General features: G+C 43.7%; 2 protein-coding genes across 2 annotated transcripts; both read right to left on the reverse strand.

Annotated features, from left to right (window-relative positions):
* Positions 1 to 1,924: 1,924 nt before the first annotated feature.
* Positions 1,925 to 7,240, reverse strand: LOC143138222 (uncharacterized). The gene is made up of 15 exons (XM_076298723.1): positions 6,785 to 7,240; positions 5,716 to 5,814; positions 5,557 to 5,634; positions 5,365 to 5,442; positions 5,186 to 5,281; positions 4,691 to 5,006; positions 4,291 to 4,576; positions 4,151 to 4,174; positions 3,498 to 3,707; positions 3,245 to 3,336; positions 3,039 to 3,143; positions 2,822 to 2,936; positions 2,667 to 2,748; positions 2,291 to 2,455; positions 1,925 to 2,198 (listed from the first exon to the last, which is right to left on the reverse strand). The coding sequence occupies exons 1-15, from the start codon at positions 6,970 to 6,972 to the stop codon at positions 1,925 to 1,927; spliced, it is 2,208 nt and encodes a 735-aa protein (XP_076154838.1). The 5' UTR covers positions 6,973 to 7,240.
* Positions 7,241 to 17,766: 10,526 nt separating this feature from the next.
* On the reverse strand, positions 17,767 to 19,691 carry LOC143140305 (C-C motif chemokine 3-like). The gene is made up of 3 exons (XM_076301096.1): positions 19,523 to 19,691; positions 18,777 to 18,897; positions 17,767 to 18,275 (listed from the first exon to the last, which is right to left on the reverse strand). Exons 1-3 carry the CDS (start codon positions 19,587 to 19,589, stop codon positions 18,167 to 18,169), a joined length of 297 nt encoding a protein of 98 aa, XP_076157211.1. The 5' UTR covers positions 19,590 to 19,691; the 3' UTR covers positions 17,767 to 18,166.
* Positions 19,692 to 22,507: the final 2,816 nt, after the last annotated feature.

Raw genomic sequence — 22,507 nt, forward strand, 5'->3', positions numbered from 1 at the left:
GCAACCCGTGTTTGCATTGACGTACTCTAGACTGTGGTTCACTGTGTAATGCCTGTAGCCAAATGCAGTGAGTATCTGGCGATATGCCCGCCATTCATCACTTAAAGGGACACCAGGCAAGCCTGAGTGTTTTTTTCCTCAACGAAGCTCCCCCTAGTGTCTGTGAGTAAATGCGTTCAAACACACTGTCGTGAAAACGAACTGCTGTCCCTCCCCCCTCCAAGTACCCCACTCCACGAGCAACCCAGCTGATCAGCTGTAAACCTTGCTGAGCAGAGGAACCGGCTATTTCAAATCCAACTATGTCTACCGAGGTAAGTAAAGTAATATTTTCCAACTGATGGCGAGTTAGTTTTTTTACTGTGTTGTCATGCATAGGCTACTAGTATTTTTTACTGGAAACGAACGATAGCCTATGAGGCGAACTAGGCTACTGCTTTCGTGTTGTTTTTGGGAGAGTGGGCATGAGCATAAAAAAATATCGGAGGCTATATTGTCTAAAGTTATATTAGCGAGGCCTATAATTTCATCTGGTAGAATGACTGTTTACCTTTGCTTGTCTACAAAATTGTGTTGTCATGCATAGGCTGGCCCCTACTAGTATTTTTTTACTGGGAACGAACGATAGCCTATGAACGAGGCGAACTAGGCTACTGCTTTCGTGTTGTTTTTGGGAGAGTGGGCATGAGCATAAAAAAATATCGGAGGCTAATATTTGTCTAAAGTTATATTAGCGAGGTCTATAATTTCTGGTAGAATGACGGTTTACCTTTGCTTGTCTAAGATAATATCATAACGTTTCTTCTAGCTCGATCATGATGCAACGTTTTTATTGCCTATTATCAGACGCATTGACTTAGTGACATAAAATAAAAGTGTAAGCCATCGTAATTCAACTCATAAATGTAAAGTAAGTGAGATATTGTCAACTGTTTTGTGATATTGCAGGAATCAACGTCAGCCTCAGCCTCAGCCTCGGAGTACATTGCTCAGGCCATTGGTGGTAGGCCGACTTCAAGGCCGGTCAGACAGAGAACCCCCAGGACGGGGAGGAGTGCTAGACTGGATGCTGAGGAAGAGAGAAGACTGCAGGATCTTCAAGAAAGAAGAATCAATGAAATGAAGGTTTGTCAAATAGTGTAACTAGACCAGAGATGCCTTTTTATTTTGTTGAAAGACCTGTGTAATCATGCAGATTATTTTGTGTTTTAGGATACACTTCATTCACTTGATGCCTCACAGAAGGACCTGATCTTAGAGAGAGTTATAACCAGGTCCCCGGGGGTGATGTTCGACGTCTTATCATTTCTGGAGGTGCCCCTGCGTCCTGACCCTGAACCTGCCGGACTCCACTGGTGTGTCTGTGGAAACTGTCGGGAGATGAACACGGACCTGGAGAGGAAATGCTGGCGGCAACGTCCACAGAATTGCATAAGTAAAATGGCCTACATGGACTTTTATATTTTAGATGAGGGTGTGTTGCAGCTGGCCAGGGCAGCCTGGAATGATATATTTGCACTAGCCGATAATGCAGAACCTGGGATGGAACAGCGCCAGTTTAGACATGCAGCCTATAGGCAGTTTGTGTTGTGGCAGCACGGCCGCCTGGGTGTGGGCAACAGAGTAGTTATACCCAGCTGCTGTGTTTGCCGGATAAGGGACACTTTCCCTGACCCCAGAGGGCAGTACACCGGCTTCAGGGTGACCCGCCTAGCATAATTCTTCACAATACTTGCTGCATAGCAGTTGTTATCATATTGTAAATAGTTTGTTACCATACACATTGTAAAAGTTCTTACCACCTTTCATCCCAACTTTATGTATATGTTGTTTTTCACAGTACATTTGTAAATAAAAAATATTTTGGACAAAGTTTCAGAATCAATTCTTTATTATTTACATGTATATGCCATATGAAAACTGTTCAATTGTCCTCCAATTCTCTGGGACCACGGTCCCCTCGTGAGACATGAATCGCCACTAGTTCTGATGTGGGAGGTGGCTGTTGTGGAGCAAGTACACCCAGACGCCTTGGGTCATCAGGCCTTAGCGTCTGTTTGCGGGGAAGACCAGACCCACTTCCCATTCTCCTGGCAAGAATGGCCCTCTGGATCTCTGGAATGTACGTGTACTGCTTTTTCTCCTTCATCGTGTACACGCTCCAACTCTTTGATTTCTTGTTGTACTTCCGTCTGTAACTAGAGAGCAAGAACAATTTGTGTTTGTCGTTAGTCATTCTACAAGGTAAAAAAAAAAAGAAAAACCATAACCATGTCACAAAAATACCTACATTTTCTGTCCATCTTGGTTGCGTGCAGGGCGGCGTTGATTGTGTTTATTATAATCAATGGCTGCCAGCAATGTCCGAGTCTTGTATACAAACGGAGAGTAGGCCATGCGCTTTGCTGCATACATCAAAATATGATTTTGGAATGACTCCAAATCAGATGTGGTCCTGTGTGGGTGGGAGACATAATTACAACAACACTCGTGGTAATACATGTGTTGTTTTGTTATATATATATAAAAAATGAAATCCACATTACAGATTACACTGAAATAAGGTCAACTATGCTGCATTTGAAACATGACGAACACTTGAGTGAGAAATACTGGAAATTCAAAAATAACTTGGGTGAACACAATCATGTCTTACATATATTTACCTGAAGTTTAGGAATTTCTTTACCAGGATCAGCCATCTTTTGTCAAGGACAACAGCAGTAAGTGCCTTGTGAGCAGCTGAACCTATAGTCATAACACAGTCAGTAAAACATTCACATACAGTGTTGAATTCTGCACCAGTATTGGTTGAAATTACCTTGTATGATCCAAGGCTTGTTCTGGCTGTCTTCATCCAGTGGCTCATGTTCACAGCAACTGGTTGCCCAAGAGTGCTCATTGCAGACATGGTGAAGTACACCAACCCACATCATCTGCATAAAAAAAGTTATACAGTGCATGGAGCAACAAACATGTTCTGCTAGCATGTCAACTAAACTGTCCTAATCAACACATTTGTTCCCCCTCAACCATACCTTGAGTTGCTCCTCTGTGTCCGCATGCTTGCTGCAGTACCAAAAGTGGTTGACTATGTCCTTGATCCATGGCTGAATACCAGTCTGATTTTTCACGGTCCCAGCCTGATCAAGGTACACAAGGTACACAATAGCTAGCTTCTTTTCACAACACCAGGACAACATATAGAAACTGGTCACATGTCTGTAAATGTACTGATGCATACCCGTCGAAGCCTCTTGCTCAGGCTCTTAGCTGCATGCCAGATATCCAATGAGTGCTGAATACCCCACGCTTTATATTTGCCACGCTCCGGATCTATAACAAAGAGAGGCCATGAAAACAATGTAAACAAAAATGATACGTTTTTTAAAATTCTTTTTACATATATGTTAAAAATGAGGCCCTGTGGGAACAGCGATCAAACATGAACTTGGGACGGTCTTTATGACTTCACCATAACCAAAAGTTCTCCTTACTCAGTAATGCGGTGATTTGTGGGTGGGCATCAGTGACCACTTCCTTTATAGAAAGCTCTGGAAGGAGTGCATCCATTGTGCGAACAAAGCACTCCTTCTCCATGATGACTGAGTTTTTATTTGTTTCGCGTTTATCAACGGAAACAATGTGGACCACATCTCTGGAGTCTTGTTCGATTGTGGTGTATGTGCAGAACTGTGCACAATGACCTGAGGCAAAAGCACAACTGTCAGCATATAACTTGTGTACGTTATTACAGAGGCCGTCTGAATAACAGTCAATGAGGAAAGAGGCTTTGATCTAGCAATCATGCTCAGGAGAAAGCAGCAGACATAATTTACACATCCCAATCTCTAACCACAGGAAAAATCTAATTTGGATTATGCAATTCACAAAGGGAGGTGTGAGAGACAGTGGACATTTTGCCTGGACATAGTTTTGTATTTTTAACCTTGAGAGTTGCACCCTATAACAGGCCAAATGTTATGCTAAAAGAACAATCTAACAGTCTCGGAGCAGCCATGACGCTATTTCAGTCTAAAAGCATCATCAACATAAAACCAAAGATATTAGAAGATAATGATAAAGCAGTACCACAGTACATACATAAAAATCTGATCCTCAATTTTGACAGTATGCATACAGAACTTACCAGGAGAATCCATTCTGCCATCGCCTATTGCAAACAGACATTATAAGCATTAGAATCACAGCTTCCAATCATACAGTCATAGCATATCATACAGAATTGTCAGTGTAAAAGTTAGTCAAAGGTGTAAGACTGTTCCTCACCCAGGAGAACAACATGGTCCTTCTGCCGTAAACGGTCTAGGACTTCTGCTCTAGTTTGATCCCAATACTCCTGCACCGGCTCTATGCAGTAAGCATCCTGGATCCTGTAGAATGTGGATTCGGTAACCATCCCCATCGACATAAATTTGAAGAGTAGGGCTACTTTTCTATAGTTGTTCCCGGACAGAAGAATATTGGCAGACAGCATAAAGTCACCGCCCTGCATGCCAAACTTCAAGGTTGGCTGCGAATTCCATTTCCATACGGAGTGTCCGAAAGGGCATAACTAATGTAAAGAAATGGCAATGTTATGTGAGAAACAATAAAAACATACATACAAAAGTGTCAAACAATAACAGCACCCTACATAATTGACTTTTTGACAATTTTCACACCTTACCCATTCTAGAACTACTCCTGTCCCTCGTGTCTTCATGGCAACTTGAAAAGGTTGTGCACCAGAGCATGCTACGCCTAGCACTCTGTCTGCAAAGGTGCACTGTTGCACTGGTAGTTTCAAGTGCATGGCGAGATCAAGCAGATTGTTGTTGTATGTTATGCTGGCAGTTTTACCGACCAGATCATCCTCAGAGAGTACTCTGTGAAGATGTGCGGTGGACTCTGATTCTGGAGCGGGAGGGTCGGGCATGTCTATGTCTAATACGGCCTCATCCACACTGATTTCAGCCAGGTCATTCGCTTTGTCTCCAACCATTCTGAAGAGTTGAATATGCATATTGATCATCTTTACAAAAAATACTTCACATGAAGGATTACATGAGTTCATATTCTAGACAATGTCGTAGAACAGTTTAGAAAGAAATAGGCTGCGCTTTACGACTTACAAATGTAGCTCAACTTCCATCCAAAATTGATAAATAATATGCAAACATACCGTAAATGAAGAGAAGGGACAAAATCCTCATCTGAACTGTCTCCTTCCTCCAAACCCAAGACACTTGGATCAGCCCCAAAATCATCACACTCAATGCTGTTCAGACAACACATACAGATATTTCAGATAGAAGAAAGAGGTAAATGGAAGTAAATGAAAGACTAATGGACAGCACTTACATGGTCTTCCTAAAATCATTAGCCCCCTCTTCATCTGAAGACTCGTGGTGGTGTTCTTCGATGCTCATAGAGTGCATGCTGCGAGCAGAAAAATAGAGACTCCAAAACATAAGCCAACAGCCACAAAAAAGCAGATCAAGAAACCCTCTCTGAAAACTATACACCATACTATCGTATGGCGGTGAACTTCACCTCATTTCCAAATCACCAACTTCTCCCTCTCTAGACAAAGGCTGCACACCAAGCTCAGGAAGATTTACAGGAACATCCCTGAAACGTAAAATAGTGCATAAGTAACTGGAACTACAAAATTACAGGCAGGATAAATAAAGCCTGTGTAAGAAAACATACTGGTCTCGATCTGAGTCTTCTGTGATACTGGAAACAGGTGGTTTTGGTGGTCTGGACTGGGTCTTGCTTGGTGTGGATGTAACCTGCCAGCGCTTGTAACTAGAAAAAATAAGACAGCATTTTTGCAACATTTCTAACATTACATTGTGAAATTGCATGCGTATAGGTAATTGTGGTGGAATGCTTTGAAATTAGGCTACATTTGTCTGTTGACTACACTGCTGGGGGTGAGTGGATAAAGTGTGTGTGTGTGTGTGTTGTTTGGAGGGCGGGAGGGGGTTGTAGTGTCACTAACAGTAACTTGGTCAGCCCACGTAACTTATTTGCAAACAAGACGGTCGTGGAAAATATTCTGAGACTGGGGTTCATTGTAGGCGGTGTGTACGTACAGTAGCTGACGAGGATTTGTAGCATATTATGGATCAATACAGAATGCGATCGGTGACTCATCGACTTCTACACTATGAAGCACACTGCAAAAAAGCTACACCAGCGCCAAATAAAAGCAACACCTGGATGCAACATGGAAGCTAAATTAGCCACATAGAAGGGAATCATGCTAGATCAAGCAAAAATCTCCGCTAGCCACTTTACCAAAAAACACTGACGCGTGGCCACAAAAAGAGAGGAGGGGAATAAGAACTGTGATCTACCTAAAAAACAATACCCATGTTTGCTAGCAAACACACAGAGACATCATCCATCTAGCTAGAACAAGCCAAATTCTCCGCCCGCTAGCCACTTAGCTCGCTGAGAACTGCGACGATCGTAGAAATTCTTGGAATGTAAGTCTTTCTACCAATAAAACACTATGACGCGTGGCCACACAAAAAAGAATAGAGGTGTAAGAAATACCTAAAAAACAATACCCATGTTTGCTAGCAAACACACTACGATCTCCGCTAGCCACCTAGCTACCACTGTAGCTAACAGACATTCATAGAAATATCAAAGATACTTCATCAACCGTCTCTGGAAATAGGCTACAGTAAACAACACATTTACAGATAATAACGAACGCAATGAAAGTACAACCATACACAAAGTAAAATATCAAAGTGTTACTTACAAGCGTAAAAGCAAGAATGCGAGGTCTGCATCTGTCTTGGAGCCTTCTCTGTCTTTCAGCTCTCGCCATTCTGAAAAAGCTTGACCAAGGTTGATACGTGTGTGAGCCCTCGCTCGGTCTGAAGCTCTTTTCCTCTTCTTTCCATCTTCCGTCAAGGGTTTTCGCTGCTTCTTCGCTGGCTCTGCCATTACACGTTTGTAAAAATCGCTAGCCGGGTTTCGTTAGCCTGCCTCTGAACTGGGGATATTTGCCGTAAACAGATCCTGCTTCTCGCGATGAATGAGACTTTGTGAGCCTGAAGGACTCCGGGTCGGTGTTCCGAACTTGCAAGCGGGATATTCTTCCTACAGGCAGTAGGGGCGGGCGAGAGACTCTTCATTCGCCCTGTAATGAGTCATTTAACCATATACAGACTTACGAAGATGATTAATTAACACGAAAACGTTGCCTGGTGTCCCTTTAAAACACATGACCCTATTCTGACATGGTGGACAATCAGTAGGCCCTTTCACACAGAGATTACGCAAAATTTGCGGGAAGAGGGGACGTCATTTTGCAGTCTTTTTGTGTCTGAAAGCGAGGTGAAAATTTTCCGGCCTGCTGATCTGTTCACAAGTTCCGGCGATTTGGGGAGCCAGGAGGCAGGACCAGCTAGCAAAATTAAACGTGACGTGCAATAGGGGGCGTGTAGACTGATATGCGTAGGCCTTATGCACCCTTCAGATGCAGCAGGTGCAGTGTTCGAATTACCATAGGGCCCGGTAGTGCCCAGCCCCCTTAGTTCTGGCCAGGGCACTACTAGTTCTGCTCGAAATCACTGTCAGAGGGGGCCCACTCATTCATTGTCAAGTTGCCAACCCGTAACTATGATAATCTACATTTTCCCCGTTGGTTGCAATGTGTATTTCCCCCACAGACTGCAGAGGCACTGCTCCTCATAATAGCCCCCTGTCCTGTCCGATCTCACCCTCCTCTGAATCGAGTTGTTATTAATTAATTTGTTAGCAATTGAGCAATTAGCAGCAGTGGAAAAAGTTAAAAGGAATGTATATCGAGGAGTATCGGGACTTTAAAATGCAAGGGGCAAGGGAAGGGTCCTGCCTGAAGAAACTCGTCATCGCAGGCAACACATTTTTACCTAGCCTACTTCGGCAGAATGCGAGAGAGGAATCTCTGCGCTTGATGACATTGATGACAAAGCCAGAAATCGTTTAAGGGAGCGCAGTTTAAATTTGCTTCTTTTTCTGAGCATCAATGCGCCTCCCCTGGTCCAGTTCAACCCTAGCCATTCGTGAAATCATGGCTCAAGGCTGGGCAATGGGCATCGTCCATCAACTGCGTGGAAAACGGGAAAAAATGCCCAGAAAGAGACCAATAGGCCACTTTGGGACTATCTCCAGTAGGCTTAGCCGAGATGTGATAAAGACAGCTGTTTTGTGTTAACTTTCATTTTTTTCAGTTGTGCGATGATGTTCTAGCCTGGCGAGCCAGACCCACATTATAATGTAGGGTCTGGGCACTCACCGTTCGCAGTGCTCAGTCCGAGGGTTGGGATAATCAGTTGTCTTTCAAATTCCTTCTGCACGCAATAGGACGCAATAGGATATTTGTTTTCAAGTAGCAGGGAATTCAAGCCAAACCGTTGCAACTCTGCCATCAATCATTATGTTAAGCCCAATAAACGACTCTATACACGATTTCAATGCCAGATTTAGTTTCGATTTCTAGAGCTCACAAGTCAACGGAGAGTTGCTAGACTAGCCCTGCCGCTAGGGGCACGTCTAGATTTCTAGGCTAATGATGTTCAGTTGTGCACGTAAAATATTTGACAATTAGCTCTGCTCAGATTCATTTTTGGCAATAGCCTTTGTTATTAGGCTGAATTTCATAATGTCATATATTTCATTTTAATAAACTGGCTACCCTGCTTATTATAATCTATTGGATGTTGAATCGACAGTAGCCTTTGTTATTAGGCTGAGTTTCATAATGTCATAGATTTCACCCCCCCCCCCCAAGTGGGCCCCCCCGGAAACAACGGGGTAATTCGGACACTGAGCAGGTGTGTAATTTTCAAAACCATGGCGGGAGAACCGACAACGCATCATCGTGCAGTGCTATGCTTCGATAGAATCGGATTCATCTTGCGAGCAACGTCTTCGGACAATAAAAAGTAATTTGGAAGAGAAATTGAAGAGAAGCAGGGAGCAGTTCGAAGTTCGAAGACTCAAAGATCTTCAACGTCGTAGACGAAAACGTTTGGCTCTTCTTGGTCAATTTGCTTTGGGATGTGAAAGAAAGATGTGGAGCCTCGACAGGCCACAGGGGCCAGTGTTTTGGTCACATGTCTTGAACAATTTTGATGATGATGAATGGCGGCGTGAATTCCGAATGTCGCGGCAGACCTTCGACTTTGTAGTGGGGCTTGTTGAACCGCATCTAAGGCACAAGGCAACAAACTGGCGACAGCCACTGGAACCACGGATCAGACTAGCCATTGCTTTGTGGTGGTTTGCTAGCACATGCGAATACAGATGTGTTAGCTCTATGTTTGGCGTCGGTATCAGCACTGTATGTATTGTGGTGCGGGAAGTTAGTGCCATCCTGAAGATGGCTCTTCGCCGCTTTGTCAGGAGACAATCGATGGATTTGCTGAACGGGGCTATCCGATGTGTGCAGGTGCCATCGATGGTACACATATTCCCATTATTGCCCCCAGGAACGACCCAAACTCCTACTACAACCGCAAGGGCTGGCACTCCGTTGTTCTCCAAGCTGTCGTCGACCACAACTGCTGGTAAGGATAACATTATAGGTCTGCATGGGCTATAGACCTCTGAAGTTCGCCTACAAAAAAGATCCAAAACGGCCAACTTTGCCCATATAAGGAGATCCAGTTGTTAATTGAAGCTAACTACCTATGGCAAATTGCATTGCAAGTTAGCTCTGGAGTAGCAAAAATCTAAGTGTGCCGCCTTCACTTACCGGAGATCACAGTATCCACTCGAAGGCAGAGGACAAAAGTGTGTTCAGGAAAACGTCTGCATTTCAGACTTTTTCATCGCCACGAGACTTTAACAGGTGCGATTATTCAAAATCCCCATGTTATTTTCCCATAGGAAAAATCGCCAGATACCGGATGTCAAAGATGGCAGCTTTTTTGTAGGCGAACTTCAGAGGTCTATTACCTTGCTATGTTTTCTAAACATTATGATACTCATGTTGCAGCTATTGATTTCAGGGGTTGCATTAAGTTATGTTTATGTTCACCCCCCAGGCATCCCGAACTGTTGGTGATGTAGAGATTCCTGTTCATATAATTGGAGACCCTGCATATCCACTCAGGAAATGGCTGATGAAAGGCTTCACGAACCACCACGCACTTGATCAGCAGCAGCGGAAGTTTAACTACTGTTTGAGTTCAGCGAGGATGGTAGTGGAAAATGCCTTCGGACGCCTCAAAGGTCGTTGGAGGTGCCTGTCCAAGCGACTTGACGTTGCCACTGCTTCCGTATCTGACGTTGTTCTTGCTTGTTGTGTTCTTCACAACATTTGTGAGCTCAATAAAGAACATTTTTTACCGGAGTGGAACATTGAACAAGTCATCCGCCCTGCGCCAGACCATCATGTTGCTCCACCAGGTGCACAGGCTATCCGGGAAGCTATTAACCAGGTGCACAGGCTATCCAGGAAGCTATTAACCAGGTGCACAGGCACAGGCTATCCGGGAAGCTATTAACCAGGTGCACAGGTACAGGCTATCCGGGAAGCTATTAACCAGGTGCACAGGCACAGGCTATCCGGGAAGCTATTAACCAGGTGCACAGGCACAGGCTATCCGGGAAGCTATTAACCAGGTGCACAGGCACAGGCTATCCGGGAAGCTATTAACCAGGTGCACAGGTACAGGCTATCCGGGAAGCTATTAACCAGGTGCACAGGTACAGGCTATCCGGGAAGCAATTAACCAGGTGCACAGGCACGAAGCTATTAACCAGGTGCACAGGCACAGGCTATCCAGGAAGCTATTATGTCAATTCTGTAAATGTTTGCATTTGTGTGTGATGCTTTAGAATTAAATATTGTTGTGATTGTAAATAAAGACATTGATGATACAGACCTACGTGATGATTCCTGAGTGAAGGTCTTTAGGCTATATTAGCAAATAGGCCTATGCAATGTAGCTATTTACACGTCAGCACATACATGCCATCATTTCTAATCAATATTCTAAACAGGTGCAGTTACCAAAGCAATCGGTATACAATGCATTACGCATTACAATACCTATACTCTTGTTCAAGAGCATTATCGCCTGTCCTCGAACAATACAGCAGGCATTCCTAGCATTAAAGTCCACAATATTCTAAACAGGTGCAGTTACCAAAGCAATCGGTATACAATGCATTACGCATTACAATACCTATACTCTTGTTCAAGAGCATTATCGCCTGTCCTCGAACAATACAGCAGGCATTCCTAGCATTAAAGTCCACAATATTCTAAACAGGTGCAGTTACCTAAGCAATCTGTATACAATGCGTTAAGCATTACAATAAGAAGTGTGAATTCACCGATTAGACGTCCACATTTGAATAACCGCGGACTTAGGCTGTATTTGTGAAGTCTGGCGAATGAGTGAAGTGCACAGGAAGATTAAAATATAAATGTTTTAATAGAAAGAAATGTGCTTGAACTATTTACAAGTGCAAAATGAAACATCCAACAGTGCAATGTAGGCATATTATAACTATTTACAAACATGAACTATTTACAAGTGCAAAATTAATTAAACTATTTACAAACATACAAAAAACATTCTAACCAAAGATAGAGCCCTATAGCTGCAAAATATGCAGTGCTAAAAAATGTTTTTAAAAAATCGCAAAATTAAAAACAAAAATATGATCATTCCAGCTGCTGATAAGACGCAGACGGCCCGTTGTGTGACTCGTCCATGTGGAAGCTGGGGAATGGTGGCGGAGGAGAGTGGTAGGACGCTGCAGCAGGTGCACGGTAGTGGCGTGGGGTGCTGTGCTCTGGTACAGGAACTGGTATTCTTGTAATCATGTCCCGCAAAAGGGAAGACTGCGACTGCATGTCCCTTTGGATATCCTTAAACATGTTAGCCAACAACCCCATCTGCTCTGCCCTCTCCCGCCTGTCGGCCTCCCGTGCCACTCTCTCTGCCTCCTGCGCCTCTCTCCGGAGCTGGTCTTCATGCACGCGTTGGTTTTCTGAACGAATGCGCTCTTCCTCCTTGTCTTTTTGATCCAAGGCCAAGATCAAGTCTTGGATCTCCTTCACCACGAACTGGGTTTTGGTGGCTTTTTTTCACCTTTTCGCTGGAGGTTCTAGATAACATAATATAACGTACTTAGTCAGGTTGTTTCATAGGCAAACAAATCGGTGAAACACACAGGGGAATGCTATGGCCTGTATGACCTGCATCTTGTCCCGTGCATAGCCGAGGTCGCGGAGTTTTCCGGCCAGTCTTTCCAATATAGGACCATCCTTTACTGTCCCGTTCATGTGGCGCCTCACCTCATCTTCTCCCCTAAGGGCAAGGAGCGTCCGAATTTCTTGGTCTCCCCAGTGTGCCATGTTTTCTTTCTCCTTGTTGTTGTTGTTGTTCGTTCTGATCAGCTGTGTGTGTTTTTAAATCTCCCGGTGGTGGGTTGGTAGCGTCACTAGCCCACGTCCCCTTCCCACGCCCACGTCCCCCCTTTCCGCCATAACCCATTCACACTGGTGCCGGAACGAAAAAACTCGGCAAAATGTCTAGGAGGCTTGGTAGTAAATTTGGCGAGACCTTTTGTCCCGCCGTTCCGCCTCGGTCTATTACATTACATTACATTACATTACATTTGGCTGACGCATTTTTAGCCAAAGCGACTAACAACATGGTAAACAGTTTAAGTTTAGAGCAATTCTCAACAATATTAGGACAATTTAAAAAAACATTAGAGTACAGTAAGAATAAGTGCATCAGTGAGTGCTGTTTTTAACAGTTACGTGTCAGTTTAAGACGGCTGGTGAGTGCTAGGATCAGCAAGACTTGTTGTAAGTGTTGCTATGAGAGGAGATGTTCTCTAAAGAGCTGGGTCTTCAGGAGTTTTTTGAAAATGGAGAGGGATGTCCCTGCCCTTGTAGGAACTGGCAGTGTGTTCCACCAGCGAGGAACAACAGATGAGAAAAGTTTTGATTGGCCTGAGCGTACCGGAGGTAGAGCTAGACGTCGTTCGTCTGAGGAGCGCAGCGGTCTGGAGGTAGCGTATGTCTGTATGAAGGCATTCAAGTAGGTGGGAGCAGAACCGGAGACTACTTTGTAGGCAAGCGTTAGAGCCTTGAATTTGATGCGGGCCGCCATAGGTAGCCAATGTAGCTGGATGAGTAGCGGGGTAACATGTGCCCTCTTGGGTTGGTTGTAGACCAGGCGCGCTGCCGCGTTCTGGATCATCTGAAGTGGTTTCACTGCGCAGGCTGGGAGACCTGTCAGGAGGGCGTTGCAGTAGTCGAGTCGTGAGATGACTATTGCCTGAACCAGAAGTTGGGTGGCATCTTGAGTTAAGTAAGTCCTGATTTTCCGTATATTGTAGAGTGCGAAACGGCATGACCGGGCGACTGAGGCAACATGATCTGAGAAGTTTAGTTGGTTGTCGAGAACAACTCCTAGATTTCTTGCAGTCCTGGTAGGTGAAACAGACAGAGAGTCAAATTTGATGTTGATGTCGTGGTGTATGGTAGGTTTAGCTGGGAGGACCAGCAGTTCAGTCTTTGAGAGGTTCAGCTGGAGGTGGTGTGCCTTCATCCATGTAGCTATGTCTGAGAGGCAATCCGAGATCCGTGCTGAAACCAAGGGGTCATCAGGTGGAAAGGACAGATAGAGCTGTGTGTCGTCTGCATAGCAGTGGTATGAGAAGCCATGCGAACGGATAATCTGTCCCAAGGAGGTGGTGTAGATAGCAAAGAGAAGGGGGCCCAGTACTGAGCCCTGGGGGACCCCTGTGGTGAGATGGTGAGGTGCAGATAGCTGACCAAGCCATGATACGTTAAACGAGCGTCCTGTGAGGTAGGATTCAAACCAGGAGAGAGCAGAACCGGAGATTCCCATGTTAGCGAGTATAGAGAGAAGGATGCGGTGATTAACCGTGTCAAAGGCAGCCGATAAGTCAAGCAGAATGAGTACTGATGACCGAGCGGTCGCCCTGGCTTCTTTTAAGGCTTCTGTTACAGACAGCAGAGCCGTTTCGGTAGAGTGGCCGCTTTTGAACCCAGACTGATTTGGATCCAGAAGGTTGTTCTGTGAAAGGAAGTCAGAGACCTGTTTGGAGACTGCTCGTTCAATGCCTTTGGATAAGAAAGGCAGGAGTGAGACAGGGCGGTAGTTCTCGACTTGAGCAGGGTTGAGAGAAGCTTTCTTAAGTAACGGTGTTACCCGGGCCGTTTTGAACGCTGTTGGAAATGTGCCGGAGGTTAGCGATGCATTGATCACGTGTGTGATAGCTGGTGCGATGGTCGGGCTGATGGACTGAAGTAGGCTTGTAGGTATAGGGTCCAGCGAGCATGTGGTAGGACGGCTGCATGTCAGGAGTCTAGATACTTCATTCTCGGAGAGAGGCGTGAATGCTGAAAAAGATGATCTAGCAGTCCCTAGAGGTTGTAGGAGTGCGGTATCTGAGTCCGATGCGTTGAGTGGGCATGTAGAGAATTGACCGCTGATTGCCGCCACTTTGTTTGTAAAAAATGAGGCGAGGGTATCTGCTATGGCCTGTATGACCTGCATCTTGTCCCGTGCATAGCCGAGGTCGCGGAGTTTTCCGGCCAGTCTTTCCAATATAGGACCATCCTTTACTGTCCCGTTCATGTGGCGCCTCACCTCATCTTCTCCCCTAAGGGCAAGGAGCGTCCGAATTTCTTGGTCTCCCCAGTGTGCCATGTTTTCTTTCTCCTTGTTGTTGTTGTTGTTCGTTCTGATCAGCTGTGTGTGTTTTTAAATCTCCCGGTGGTGGGTTGGTAGCGTCACTAGCCCACGTCCCCTTCCCACGCCCACGTCCCCCCTTTCCGCCATAACCCATTCACACTGGTGCCGGAACGAAAAAACTCGGCAAAATGTCTAGGAGGCTTGGTAGTAAATTTGGCGAGACCTTTTGTCTATGTGCAGGGTTGCCAGATTGGGCGGTTTTGCAATCTATTTTGCGGGCAAAAATGGGTTTGGGCGGGTGTATAAAAATTGGGCTGGTTTCGGATCAGTTCGGCGGGTTTTTGTAGCCGAAACACATAGGCACTTCAGACCCTTCTTCCAGCGACCCTCAGCAGGCAGCAGTCTCTCACTCACTCACTCACACACCCTCTGGCTGACGTGCCCCCTAAACTCACAACAGACACTCTCAGCTCACGTCACCTGTATCGAAACATGCATTCTAGCTATAAATGGCATAGTGCATGGTATTTCCATAACCGCGAGATATGCGCTTCACAATGACAGCAATAAGTTGTTAGATATTCATAGCAGACAGTAAAGCCCAGCAGTAATTTATCTAAAATAACACATATTAAGTACCATTCATGATGTTGTCAAATATTGAAGTTGTGGGAAGTTTAAGCTGTATGTTTCTTTCGTCCCCCATGTCGTTTCATTTATCCCGGCCAGGAGGGACGAATGAAACAAAACGCACGTTCGATTTCTCCTTAAATAACTACTGAATGGTTTTGTTCAGACCTGAAAATGCAACTGTATTTGACAGAGGACAGATGTAGGTTGCTTGTGACAAAATATTAGCTTTCAGTGTTTTACGATGTCTTTGTAAATTACGTTTAATTAAAAAGTGTTTCAGTCTGGTTCTTCCTTACTGCGGCGCAGACCGCCCTTCAAACACACAGCTCGCGGGGTTTTCAAATTTAGCTAGCTGACTGACAATATCAATATGCCAAAGTGGGCAAAGATCATTTTCTCATTACGAGACAGGATGGACTTTCCCCTTCTTTCAGGGTTGATGGATGTGCGCACAGGTCTTGCGCGAATGGCTTGACATAGGACTACGGCCCACGTTCCGTCCAGCCCGACAGTTGTTGAGGAAGTTTGACAAAGCCTACTAGAACTTTTTAATTATTTTTAGGCCTAATAACAATTGCTCAAAGCAATTTTCACGAAGGGCCTAGGCCATAGGCCTATGTTTTTTGTGTAGAGATGGCCCGCCATGCATGAACGTTCTGCTTCTGCAGCGCACTGACACCCCTGTTCGTTCAACTCGACTTTCATGAAAACTCTAGGTTTAACTGCCTGTCAGGTAGGCCTACTAATTGTTCTAAATTACAGGTGTCAAACTCAAGTTTGCCTTTAGCCTATATCTGGCGTATGAAAATATTTTTTGCGTGTATAGAGTTGCCATGCATGAACGCACTGCTTCTGCAAAGAGCGCACTGACACTGTCCTAAATAGCCTATGTTCAGCGCGATTTTCATGAAAACTCTAGGCCTAACTGCCTGTCTCAAGGAATAGATAGCGCCTATGTATTAATTAATTGTTCTAAATCACAGGTGTCAGACTCAAGTTTAACTCAAGCCTTTAGCCTACATTTGGCGTAGGCCTATGAAAATATTTTTTGTGTAGCCTAGAGTTGGCCCACCAGTTATGAACGCACTGCCTCTGCAAAGAGTCGACACCCCTGTTCTACAATCAATGCGATTTCATCTAATGTTATACATGAATATGCATGTCATGTTGCTATTATAAATAATTGAAATGTTGTGCGTTAGGCTATTTTGTATGTTCATATATCCACTCAATGTTTTTATGTTAGGCTAGCCTACTGAATGCTTTTGTTCCAAGCGTCTATTGACACAAACAGACTCATTGATAGTCTACGTTTATTGCATTATTTTTCGTAACATAAGCTTATAGAAGAATAGTCTGACTGGGGTCCTTGTAGCCTACTTTTGCGTTCATTTGATTGAATATTGTTTCTGAAATTGGATAGGCTAAGTCCAAAAATGGGTAATTTTAAAGCTTGTTAATGATTTCAATGTGTTTAAATGAGAAACAAGCAAAAGCAAATTTGGGCGGTTTTTTGTGCATTCTCGCGGTTTTTGACGAGGCTTTGGGCTGGAAAACCTTGCTGGCATCTGGCAACACTGTCTATGTGAAAGGGACAGTCGTTCCGCGATTCTGGTACATAAAATCGCGGCGATTTGGGCAGTGTGAAAAGGCCTTGTGTTTGCGCAGGAGAGAGAATCACAGTGCACAGGGGCATCGATTACAGAACTTTAGCCTTGTTAGGGCTGTATAAAGTTGACCAAATTAATATAGGCTGTAAATAAAGTAGGCTACTTTGTTGTATTGTTTAGCTGACCAATGCACAACCTTGCAATTGCGAAACGGACTAATACTGCAACCCTTCCAACGTTGGGGGACGAATGTTGACATTTTCCTGTATTCTGCGTGAGAAACCCGGAAATCTCCCTTATTTTCAAACCTCAATGTTGACAGCTATGTAGTACTAGTGTGAGTGTTGTGTTGATACAGTGTGTTGTTACAGTACATTTACTCCAGCCAACTGCGCATTATTGTTGAATCCTGTGTTATGATGTGTAATAGTAAATAGATTTGCTTGTTGCTAGGATACTATGGGAAATCCTCTAGCTACAGCACAAGGAATGTATTATGTCTCCTGTGTGTATCTGAAATTTTTACATAAACTTTCATACTTAATGTGCGTTACCAGAGAATACCAGAAAAGCTGTAAGTCCTTGAGTCTGCTACATGAGTATTCTCATGATTAAATTAAAAACTCATAAAATCGCAAAACTATGAAAAACAAAGAGAAATTTGAAAAAATAAAAAAACCTTTGGTGAATGGTTGATTTATAAAACCATTCTCAAAATTTTGTAGAGTAGCCTAGTTTACTGCACATTCTACTGTTTGTTAGGCTAAGACAGTTTGACTTGGTTTTAAGGTCAAGTAGATATAGTGAAGTAAATATTTCACACTGATAAGAAGGTTTATTACACAAGAGTTCAACAAAATATGAGGATTACAATATACAATACAGGATACAATATTATTATATTAGCTTTGTTTTATCGTCATGTGTATGCTTTTCAGCATACACGCATTCATGTATGTTTCATTATAATTTAAGAGGTAAGTATTTGATTAAAAAAACAAAGCTTATTTTCTCTATGGAATAGATATTGTACATTCATTTAGTCCTCACAATCAGTGTAAATATGACAGTTTAAAGGTACACTATGCAGGTTTAGGTATTTTTTGGAAACTGTTTAGTATATGAGTGTGTGTGTCTGTGTGTTCACATGAGTGTGTATGTTGGTGTCTGTAGACCTCATGTTCAAACAAGTGTGTTTGTGTGTGTGCCTCATGTTCACAGCGGGCTCTGCTGTCCAGGGTTCTGGGCGTCCAGGCCACTGATGATCTGCTGCACCCAGGCCTCGGAGGGCTGCGCGCACACCTGACGCCTCGCAGTCTGAAGTCTAATGGACAGAGACATCCGTGGAGAGGATTACTCCGAGTTATGGTTAAGCAGACCATACATAATGACCCAAGCTCTCTACGAACACAGTGCATAATGACTCCCCTAACTGAATGGATGTTTAACTACCAATGATCTGCCATATATTTCATAGACCACTGTAAAAGTTAGGTTCATATAATTTATTAACCAAGGAAAAAACATTTGATAATAATTTGAAACCCTGAATTTATGTGTATAATAAGTGTGAAATAATTTGTTAATAGTTTTTCTACAGACAGAAATGGATATCTTTAAATCTAAGTGCTTTTATTAGATGAACACAGCAGTAGAGAAGTCAGAATGATCTGCAGCTTGTAGCTAATAAATTAAAACTCTTGTGTTGTATTGCCTGTTTAATATGATGATACTCTTCTAACTTAATGACTAACTTAATAATCTGAAATATGAATAGGTGGTCAGTCAAACAAAGACATGCAGAGATTCCTGAAGCTCTACTTACATCACAGCAGGTTTGGAGCACTGCATGCTGGTGTGGCTGTAGCTTATCACACGTTTCTGAGGCAGTGGGCGAGTTTCAAACTTGAAGCAGCACATCTTGGGGCCACTGGCCATACGCAGTCCTACAAGACAATGCAGGTGTTAGGGTCTCAAAACATCAACAGCACTGTCAGACACATGCATTTACACACATTCCCACATACACACATGTTCGCATACTCACTCAGACACACTCACATATACTCAAGTACGCACACATGCTCTCTCACACATACACAAATATGCACACATACTCACACTCATGCACAAATATGGACACATACACAAACATGCACACATACACAAATATGCACACATACTTACACACATGCACAAATATGGACACATACTCACACACATACTCACGCATACAATATGCACACATACTCACACACATGCACATATATGTGCACACATACTCACAAACATGCACACATACACAAATGTGCACACATACACACATAAACAAATATGCACACATACTCACTCACACACATACACAAATATGCACACATACTCACTCTCTTGCTGACACTGACCTTTTTGAATACTGCAGTTCTGCCTCTTTTCCCATTTCCAGCTCCCCAACCATCTCTCCCTCCTCTATCATTCACTGTCTCTGTCACATGAATCACTCCTCACATACTCCTGCCCCCCCCCCCCCATCTCTCCTCTAGTGTTCTTCTCACCCCCCCTTGACCCTCTTACCTTCTGTGATCATGATGGCACCCAGCAGCACCAGAGTGGTGAGCAGCAGGAGGCGAGACACGGCCATGTCACTGGAGAACTGGAGTGCAGGCAGCAGGAGGACAGCTGGGCAGCTGAGCAGCTAGGCAGCAGGTAGTGATGGGTTGTTTTGGCTCGGCTGAGGACCAAGTGACAGACTGATCTGCTGAGGACTGGGTTCCAAACGGCCCTTTATGAGGAGGCTGTCGGGGAGACCCCCGAGCTCTACGTGGGAGACCCCGACAGATGGGGGAGTTTTCATAAAATCCCACACATGAAATCCCACTTTTAGTCACCGAGAGGATCTTTAAAGGCAGAGGAGACGTGCAGAGCCTGGGGGGGGGGGGGGGGTGTCAGTGTTTCACTTCTCCTTTTGCTTCCCTTCTTGACAAAGGTTGATAACAGTCAAAGGTCATCACATTAACTCAATCAGTATTGGAGAGAGGGACTTTCCATGACAAATACAATAGATCGAGAGTACAATTGACATTTCATAACCCATGTTGATAGTTAAGTAAGGGACAATGTATAGAACACAGGTCATAATCAGAAAATAAGTCCCGACAGGGCGAACAGGACCCCGCCATTGACCCACTTGTTACACGGCTACTTGCCAAAACGAAAAAAACTCCACACGATATGACTCTTTAGATTTATTATAGTGGATGGAATCCACTATCTTGAAATCTCCTGGCTTCTTATTACAGTGCATGAAAATGCACTGTACTGTTCTTCCTAGGCTGGGATGATCTGCTGGGGATTAAAAATGTTAAAAAGCTATTTTTTCCTCCATAGACTTCAATGGCTGTGATGTAATAATGGCCTATACATATTAAGAGCACTATACACATCAGGAGGAGAGGAGAGGAGAGCACTATACATATCAGGAGGGGAAGCTCCCAGAGTAGCATAGTTCCCGGGCTAATCAGAACACTGGCACAGGTGTCACCTGTTAATCATAGACTAAAAAATAAGCTGTGAATTTAACTGTCTCAGCTTCTAATGCATACAATCTGGTGCTCCCTAAAACTACACATCCTGTTTAAGTGTTTCCCATGTGTCAAAATAAAAGTCACAGCCATATCTCATGCTTTGCGCATTATCAGTGTTGCCAACTTAGCGTCTTTGTCGCCATATTTAGCGAGATTTCAGACCCCCAAGCGACTTTTTTTGTAAAAAGCGACTAGCGACAAATCTAGCTACTTTTTCTGGCATTCTTGGAGACTTTTTGAGACTCTGATGTGATGGCATGTAACGTCCCTTTTTACTCTTCTGAGTGAGCAGTGAGTTTTGCTGTGCTGTGTAAGAGTCTCATGCCTGTTTCGTTTGTGAATTAGCCTACATCGAGTTCGCCCAAAGCGTTGCCCCATGATTATAAAAGTAAGGACTGGCCTATATAGTATCAGCCCATGTTATCCACGGAAGTAGATGTTCTATAGATCTAACAGCTCAGACAACGTTACTGGAAGGTGCAGCAACTTTGGGTGAGATTACAACCAGAGTCAACGAGACGAGAGCAATGACATGATGACAGGGAAACAGGGACACGCTTTCCAGCACCGTTCAACAAAAGAAAGTAGGCTACAACTTCATTCACAAGCAGATAGTTCAAAATCAAGCATACAAGTTAGAAAAACCTAAAGCATTCGTTTAGGCTATGTAGCCTCAATGTTGTCAATGCAGGACAGACTGTGAGGGGAAAAAAATTCTGTCGGTCTGTCCGAGTGACATTAACTAAACTAGAAATGCAATTCCGAGGAATTACACGAGGGGATGCAATCTGCTGGTTAGGGTGTTGGTGGGGCTGTTGAGCTTGCTGCTAGCTAGTTGGTAGGGTAATTGTGATACCTGCAAAGGTGCTTTTGGAGTAACCAAATTTGAATCTTATGTGACATGGCATTATTGAGATATAACACTCAAGGTGTTTTTGACCTTGACATTTGACCTTCAACCTCCAACATCAACTCACTTCATCTTTGAGTCCATAAAAACACTCGTATCAAATTTGAAGCATGTACGTCAAGCCGTTCTGGAGATATAATGCTGAATGCATGAGATATGGCTGGGACTTTTATTTTGACACACAGGAAACACTTTAACAGGATGTGCAGTTCAGGTAGAGCTAGATTGTATGCTTAGAGCAGTGTTTTTCAACCTTTTTTGAGCCACGGCACACTTTTGACACTTAAAATGTTCTTAAAAAATAAACATACCATAGCCTAAAATTTCAAATAATACACAGATATAACCTTATTATGGCTTCTATGCAAGACCTGCTCAATAAAACAAGCGCCCTCTGTTTCATTTGTAGGTGACTATATCTAATTTAATTGTTGTTATGAACTGGATATGTGATGATTCTGTGAATACTGGATATGCGGCCCCCGTTGTACAATGCCTGCATACCACAAATAGTGCAATCATACAATCAATGAGAGCATGTGGTTATCAATTCTTTGATGCAACAGTTGCTTTTCAGTGAGTGACATTTGGGTAATTTTCAGCGGCACACCTGATGATCTCTCACGGCACACTAGTGTGCCCCGGCACAGTGGTTGAAAAACACTGGCTTAGAGGCTGAGACAGTTGAATTCCTCACAGGTGACACCTGTGCCAGTGTTCTGATTAGCCTGGGAACTGCTCTGAGAACTACTTAACGAGCGCAGCTGGCTCTATTATGACATCCCAGCCCCCATTCAAGTCTATGGGGGAAAAATACACTTTTAATTACAAATATTTCAAAAAGTATAAACTTCTCAAAAATGAAAAACAGATAGGACGGTAAAGCCTTGGAAGATCTACGGAACGGTGTTTGAACCAAATTTGTACGTTAAGCGGTTTGGGCTGAATAGCGTGCACAAAAAGGTAAAAAGAAAAATAATAATAACTAGAAATGCAATTCCAAGGAATTACCAGTGCATGAAAATGCTAAAGTTGTGATGTAAAATATCATGTATAGTTAAAACA

The sequence above is a fragment of the Alosa pseudoharengus genome, unplaced genomic scaffold (genome assembly GCF_046254945.1).
Source record: "Alosa pseudoharengus isolate Yale_2024_CS ecotype anadromous, Long Island Sound unplaced genomic scaffold, YU_APseudo_1.1 YU_APseudo_1.1_scf_10, whole genome shotgun sequence".
Lineage (NCBI taxonomy): Eukaryota > Metazoa > Chordata > Actinopteri > Clupeiformes > Clupeidae > Alosa > Alosa pseudoharengus.